This window comes from Ranitomeya variabilis, chromosome 7 (assembly GCF_051348905.1).
Source record: "Ranitomeya variabilis isolate aRanVar5 chromosome 7, aRanVar5.hap1, whole genome shotgun sequence".
Classification (NCBI taxonomy): domain Eukaryota; kingdom Metazoa; phylum Chordata; class Amphibia; order Anura; family Dendrobatidae; genus Ranitomeya; species Ranitomeya variabilis.
Genome location: NC_135238.1, coordinates 236099966 through 236107674, shown reverse-complemented (window position 1 = coordinate 236107674; position 7709 = coordinate 236099966). Strand labels below are relative to the sequence as shown.

Here is a 7709-nt window from a genome sequence, read left to right as displayed (position 1 = left end):
GTGTACATACATTACATTACTGATCCTGAGTTACATCCTGTATTATACCCCAGAGCTGCACTCACTATTCTGCTGGTGCAGTCACTGTGTACATACATTACTGATCCTGAGTTACATCCTGTATTATACCCCAGAGCAGCACTCACTATTCTGCTGGTGCAGTCACTGTGTACATACATTACTGATCCTGAGTTACATCCTGTATTATACCCCCAGAGCTGCACTCACTATTCTGCTGGTGCAGTCACTGTGTACATACATTACATTACTGATCCTGAGTTACATCCTGTATTATACCCCCAGAGCTGCACTCACTATTCTGCTGGTGCAGTCACTGTGTACATACATTACATTACTGATCCTGAGTTACATCCTGTATTATACTCCAGAGCTGCACTCACTATTCTGCTGCTGCAGTCACTGTGTACATACATTACATTACTGATCCTGAGTTACATCCTGTATTATACCCCAGAGCTGCACTCACTATTCTGCTGGTGCAGTCACTGTGTACATACATTACATTACTGATCCTGAGTTACATCCTGTATTATACTCCAGAGCTGCACTCACTATTCTGCTGGTGCAGTCACTGTGTACATACATTACTGATCCTGAGTTACCTCCTGTATTATACCCCAGAGCTGCACTCACTATTCTGCTGGTGCAGTCACTGTGTACATACATTACATTACTGATCCTGAGTTACATCCTGTATTATATTCCAGAGCTGCACTCACTATTCTGCTGGTGCAGGCACTGTGTACATACATTACATTACTGATCCTGAGTTACATCCTGTATTATACCCCAGAGCTGCACTCACTATTCTGCTGGTGCAGTCACTGTGTACATACATTACATTACTGATCCTGAGTTACATCCTGCATTATACTCCAGAGCTGCACTCACTATTCTGCTGGTGCAGTCACTGTGTACATACATTACATTACTGATCCTGAGTTACATCCTGTATTATACCCCAGAGCTGCACTCACTATTCTGCTGGTGCAGTCACTGTATACATACAGTACATTACTGATCCTGAGTTACCTCCTGTATTATACCCCAGAGCTGCACTCACTATTCTGCTGGTGCAGTCACTGTGTACATACATTACTGATCCTGAGTTACATCCTGTATTATACCCCAGAGCTGCACTCACTATTCTGCTGGTGCAGTCACTGTGTACATACATTATTGATGGTGTATACCCCGGAGCTGTGACGTCACTGCCATTTCCTTGTCCCTATAGGTCTATCTGTCTCACTCTCTCCTCTGTAACCATACAGATCGCTAGGGGTCGCTAGACTCGCCATCTCTATAGTACAGCTGATTACCCGCTTTATCTCCTTACTTCCGGTGGCCTGCGACTCTATGATCCACTTAGCGGAAGTGACGTTTCTAGTTTAAATATCAGGTCCTCTCCCGTCGCGCTCTCAGGTAGGTGCGGTCATGTGATCTGCTGCTCGCGCTCCTCAATTTCGGTCACGTGTGGTAGGTTCTGCGCCTGATACAATGTATCACTGGTCTGTGAGGAGGTGACGGAACCTGCCGGAAATCGGCGGAGGCAGCACAGTGAGGCTGCTGTCACGGATTGTACATGATGGAGATCGGTTTTGAGTCTGAATTAAATGTTTTATTTCATTCCTGATTATTAATAGAAACCCCCTGCTTGTGTTTGGAATCCGTCAGCAAGTTGCTGCTGACAGACCTGCTGCCTATGAACCCTGTACGGTTCCTCCTGGGTGAGTCATGTCTGATCTCCGAGACTTTATAGCTCTGAGACCCGTGAATCGTTCGGTGGCCGGTGATGGACAGCGGACGCTGCAGACGTGATGTTAGGGGTTTGGGTTGTGAGGAGCCGCTGACGTGGTCTTGGTGTCCGGAGGGACTGGAGGATGACGGCTGCAGCGATCGGACCCCCTTAGATGCGTAGATCCAGGGTGGGGGGTGTTGGCCCCGTGGTGTGAGCGCAGGGTGTCATGTCGCCCTTTGGGTGGAGATTATCACGGTGTCGGGCTTCGCTCACGGACCGGATGAGATCCGGAGAACAGAAGATGTTTTATTCGCCAGCGCGTTTCAGCAGCGGAGCGGCGCCTTTGTCAAGGTGATAAGTGGCGACTAACTACCCCTGTACCTGCCTGTCATGTAGGAGATTCTGCCCTGAGGACCCATGAGCATCTCCGAGTGCAAGGAAGCAGTAAAGAATAAAGTAACCCAACACTTTGTATCTTTATTTTTGTTCTTCTTGATCTAATACTAATAGAAATAACCTTATTAGGTGTCGGGGAAACGTCTGAAGTGTCAATATATAACCATGAAATAAAAGAAACGATTCCGACGCCCGAACACGGAAGCCATAAAAGCTGCATCTCATGGTACATAATATATATATATTTTTAATCTTTGTAACATAAACTCTGATCCTTGTACTGATCTGCATTAAGGTCGCTTTGACTACAGCAACATTGTGGGATTGTTTTACCCCTCGTAGAACGTCTGCCCTGTTGTCAGTAAGTTGTAGGGTAACGTGGATGATGTGAAACAACATGGCTCATCCCACAGACCACCCTCGTACAGCGATGCTGGCGGGAAAGTAAGACACTTGTGGGTCTTTGAAAAGGAGGAGAAACAAAAAACTTTTAACTCAGGAAGGGGTTAACACAGCAGAAGGAAAGTGACTTGTACGGCAGGATTTCAGCTCTGGGGTGTAATTCTGCTGTGAGCAGGACTGTGGCTCATCGCGCTGTGATCTCTTGTGTTTCTATATTTTCCTCACAGATGGATTTCTTTGAGGACCTTCTTGCTGAAGATGATGATAATCTTTGCTCTTATACCATGAGTGACCTCGAGGTTTGTCCCCAGCCGTGTGTGTGTATATATATATATATATATATATATATATATATATATATATATATATATATATATATATATATATATATATAATGTATGTGTCTGTGTGTATGTATTTATGTTGATCATTTGGTGCCAGGTGACCGTTTTCCATCCCTGTGCTGTCAGACTCGTGCGCTGGATGTTCTGTAGTTGGTAGTGATCCGCGCCTGATGGTGCCATTATTGGGGCATCTTTATCCTCTTGTTGCATTTTTAGTCTTCATGTAGACTGTGATAGAAGCTGCTACATCATGAAATGTGCAGAGTATCTCAGGAGACAAAAATGCTGACTTGTGATCAGTTGTGATCCGTCCACTCCTGATGGTGAGGGCAGGGTTGCACATGACAGAAATTCCCATATGTCCTAAATAGTGAGCATAAATCAACATAATCTAATAGGTCTAATTACCAGAAAGATAAGTGATTCTATCTGGGTAATTAGACATTCGATTATGTTGAATTCTGTATATGACAGAAGTAAAGTCCTGTGGATCACCCCATCAGCACAGAATATTGTAGAAGAGTCTGTTACTGTACAGAAAGGTCCTAAACCTGACAATTGCATAGTGTAAAATGTAGCACTATAGCAGCACAGAGTATTTTAGCAGAGGAGGATGCTGATCAGCCAAACTCAATTCCTGTGTTCTCTGCAGAAATGTGTTCAGATCTTGATGGATGAAGTCCGATCACAACAAGAAAAAGTAGATGAAACCAAGGCAGATTTACAAAACATGGAGGCTGAGGTCACCGAAAGGTAAAATTATCGAGTATTATAATCTGTCAGAACGGAAACTTCTGAGTGTTCACAGTGATGTAGTGATAGGTAATATACACAGTGAGTGCAGCTCTGGAGTATAATACAGGATGTAACTCAGGATCAGTAATGTAATGTATGTACACAGTGACTGCACCAGCAGAATAGTGAGTGCAGCTCTGGAGTATAATACAGGATGTAACTCAGGATCAGTAATGTAATGTATGTACACAGTGACTGCACCAGCAGAATAGTGAGTGCAGCTCTTGGGTATAATACAGGATGTAACTCAAGATCAGTAATGTAATGTATGTACACAGTGACTGCACCAGCAGAATAGTGAGTGCAGCTCTGGAGTATAATACAGGATGTAACTCAGGATCAGTAATGTAATGTATGTACACAGTGACTGCACCAGCAGAATAGTGAGTGCAGCTCTGGAGTATAATACAGGATGTAACTCAGGATCAGTAATGTAATGTATGTACACAGTGACTGCACCAGCAGAATAGTGAGTGCAGCTCTGGGGTATAATACAGGATGTAACTCAGGATCAGTAATGTAATGTATGTACACAGTGACTGCACCAGCAGAATAGTGAGTGCAGCTCTGGGGTATAATACAGGATGTGACTCAGGATCAATAATGTAATGTATGTACACAGTGACTGCACCAGCAGAATAGTGAGTGCAGCTCTGGGGTATAATACAGGATGTAACTCAGGATCAGTAATGTAATGTATGTACACAGTGACTGCACCAGCAGAATAGTGAGTGCAGCTCTGGGGTATAGTACAGGATGTAACTCAGGATCAGTAATGTAATGTATGTACACAGTGACTGCACCAGCAGAATAGTGAGTGCAGCTCTGGAGTATAATACAGGAGGTAACTCCGGATCAGTAATGTATGTACACAGTGACTGCACCAGCAGAATAGTGAGTGCAGCTCTGGAGTATAATACAGGATGTAACTCAGGATCAGTAATGTAATGTATGTACACAGTGACTGCACCAGCAGAATAGTGAGTGCAGCTCTGGAGTATAATACAGGATGTAACTCAGGATCAGTAATGTATGTACACAGTGACTGCACCTGCAGAATAGTGAGTGCAGCTCTGGGGTATAATACAGGATGTAACTCAGGATCTGTAATGTATGTTCACAGTGACTGAACCTGCAGAATAGTGAGTGCAGCTCTGGGGTATAATACAGGATGTAACTCAGGATCAGTAATGTAATGTATGTTCACAGTGACTGCACCAGCAGAATAGTGAGTGCAGCTCTGGGGTATAATACTTCGGATCAGTGATGTCACGTATAATGGGCTCTGTGTTGTGAATGTTTCTTCAGCAGTGTGAGGAGGGAGTTTTTGACGTCTCTGCTGGCTCAGACTCTGCCTCAGCTAGAAGCTCTGGAGGAAGAAGTGAGAACTCAGGAGCAGCTTCTGGTGGCGACACGTGAAATGGAAAGATTACGAGAAGCTCGGGATGTGGAGTCCTGGTAATCCACTCCCCTCTTTCTTTGCATTTTTTTGCATTGATACAATTTTGGGGTGAATATCATTACTGTCATCACCCCATAGTGAGCTAAGTATTGGGGTATGTTCCCTCGGTCAGTAAATGCTGCAGGTTGGATCCTGCATACATCCGCAGCGTTCAGATATTACAGAATAGTGGATGGGATTTTTCAGAAATCCCATTTCCACTATGCGTGCACCGATGCCTGCAGTTCACCTGCGGAGACGGACATGTGGCACATCTTTCCAGACCGCAGCATGTCTATTTATCTTGTGGCGACGCTCTGCCTCCACAAGATAAATGTCGCCCGTACAATGTATAGGATACGGTGATTCCGCACGGTTCAATGAACACAGAGGGGTCACCTGCGTCCAAAGCGCTGCCGATTACTGACCGTGGGAACATAGCCTTACTGTGCCGCTATATCATCTAACATTTGCAGCAAATCCTTGTGGACGTTGTTCAGATTAGTTACTCACAGAAATCCAGATGCAGTGTAAAGCATGGAAGAGAGATGCACAACCCACTTCTGATGAAACGCGTGGTGGATGCAGCTAGAATCCCCTTCTGACGTCGGTGCTGATTACTGATCATGTTGCTTTGCCCTAATAGAGCAAAGCTGCAGTGTAAAGCAAGAGAGAGACTTCACTTTAGCCTCTGAGATGAAAGGTCGATTTCAGATTATTCCTCACATCTGGGCCATGAGGCTTCCACCCAGTGTTCTGTACTGATGGACGGGCAGTTCTGGGGGTATCACAGGGCAATTGCAGTGGTCTCTCGGCCCGGCTGTTCTGGAGGGGATCTCTGGACAATCACAGTGGTCTCTCAGCCGGCCAGTTCTGGGGGGATTGTGGGATTATCACAGGGGTCTCTGCTGGCAGTTCTGGGGCTGATAGCGGGACAATCGCAGGGGTCTCTGTGGGCAATTCTGTGGGATAATCACAGGGGTCTCTCCTCTGTTTCTGCAGTGGAGACTTAGAAACACGACTGGTGGCAGCAGAAGGTCTCTGGTCCACGTGTCGTCAGCAGGAGAAGACGCTGCGGGAGAACACAGAAACTCTGCGGGCGGCACTGGGAAAATCAGAGGCCAAACTGGGAGAAACGACGGCCGAACTGCACATGGGTGAGATACACATTGGGGAGGGGAGGGCTGAGCTACAGACAGCGAGATACACGGAGGGACTAGTGCTGAGCTACAGGTGCTGAGATACACGGAGGCACTAGTGCTGAGCTACAGATGCTGAGATACACGAGGAGGACGAGGGCTGAGCTACAGACAGTGAGATACATGGGGGGACAAGTGCTGAGCTACAGACAGTGAGATACACGGGGGGGACGAGGGCTGAGCTACAGAAAGTGAGATACACGGAGGGGGGGCGAGGGCTGAGCTTCAGACAGCGAGATACACAGTGATGAAGGATTAGCTACAGACGAGTGAGATACACTGGGGGATACAGCTGAGATTCTATCCTGAGTGAAGAACTGTTGGATGATTTTTTTTCTCGTGTTTCAGTGGAGTCTGAGCTTCTTGCTGTACAGGAAAGACTCTCTGCCCAGCGGCCGGCGCAGGGTGAGGCTGCCCAGGTGATCAGCGCGTGTATGGAGGAGATGGGCAAACTGCAAGAAAAACGGTGCCGAAAATGAGATTCGCCATCATCACTGACTACGAGGTAAGAGGGGGAGCAGCTGCCGGGGTCTTATGTGTAGGGGGCTTTGTATTATTGTCAAAGCTCCCAACACATTTAGTGAGGACTTTGTATTATTGTTCCCTCCTTGTAGAGTTAGTAACTTTTCTTGTTGACAGTTTTTTTTTCTCTCTCCATTTTTAGTGCTTTAGCCCCATCGTGTCCGCAGGTCCTCTGCATCCACAGAATCTGACCAGCACTGTTGCTCGTCACTGCCCGGGCCACGTGGCATTTTATACAAGTTTCCTTTCTTTTATTTATTCTAATTACAATACAATACAATAGAGATTTTACAGATCAATGTGTCGTCAAAGACTGATGAAAGTATCTACCGTGCCATCCCAGATCTGCCCAGCAGGGGGCGCATGGTGCTAAGATAATGAGTTCTGTAGCATGAAGTTGGCGCTCAGTGACTCTTATGTGTCCTGAGCGGTCGTATTATCCGAGGCGCCGTTTATGTCCGCTCTGGGTCAAACCCAACAAAATGATGTATAGAATTGCTTAGTATAAGTGATAATAAAATGTAACTGAACATGAACTATAAGCTTCTATGGTGAAAATGTCTTTTGCTTTTATATTGCTACATACACTGCATATCAAAAAGCTGAGCTGCAGTGTTTACACCACGGGGAGACGGGCAATGGGGTCGGATGTGCCCCAGGGGACTGTGGTTAGAGGAAAAAAAAAATTCAATGCTTTCCTCCATGTAGTGTGTGTATGTATGTAACATAAAATATATATATTATGTACAGTACAGACCAAAAGTTTGGACACACCTTCTCATTTAAAGATTTTTCTGTATTTTCATGACTATGAACATTGTACATTCACACTGAAGGCATCAAAACTATGA

The 7709-nt window shown here is 45.5% G+C and overlaps 1 protein-coding gene across 10 annotated transcripts; it reads left to right on the top strand.

Annotated features, from left to right (window-relative positions):
• Positions 1 to 1329: 1329 nt before the first annotated feature.
• Positions 1330 to 7394, top strand: LOC143784701 (uncharacterized). Of its 10 annotated transcripts, none has more exons than XM_077273232.1 (10): positions 1442 to 1497; positions 1665 to 1748; positions 2156 to 2215; positions 2285 to 2381; positions 2785 to 2856; positions 3554 to 3654; positions 5005 to 5154; positions 6140 to 6294; positions 6685 to 6841; positions 7001 to 7394. In XM_077273232.1, the coding sequence occupies exons 4-9, from the start codon at positions 2379 to 2381 to the stop codon at positions 6813 to 6815; spliced, it is 612 nt and encodes a 203-aa protein (XP_077129347.1). In that variant the 5' UTR covers positions 1442 to 1497; positions 1665 to 1748; positions 2156 to 2215; positions 2285 to 2378; the 3' UTR covers positions 6816 to 6841; positions 7001 to 7394. The 10 variants fall into 10 exon arrangements, with proteins under 10 accessions (XP_077129346.1, XP_077129344.1, XP_077129347.1 ...); XM_077273230.1 differs by having other exon boundaries at positions 1476 to 1578; XM_077273229.1 differs by lacking the exon at positions 2156 to 2215 and having other exon boundaries at positions 1385 to 1443.
• Positions 7395 to 7709: the final 315 nt, after the last annotated feature.

Excerpts from the sequence above, each read along its gene's own strand:
- LOC143784701 (XM_077273231.1), top strand. Across the intron at positions 3,655-5,004 it reads GAGGCTGAGGTCACCGAAAG|CAGTGTGAGGAGGGAGTTTT; the intron begins GTAAAATTATCG and ends ATGTTTCTTCAG. Across the intron at positions 5,155-6,139 it reads GCTCGGGATGTGGAGTCCTG|TGGAGACTTAGAAACACGAC; the intron begins GTAATCCACTCC and ends CTGTTTCTGCAG.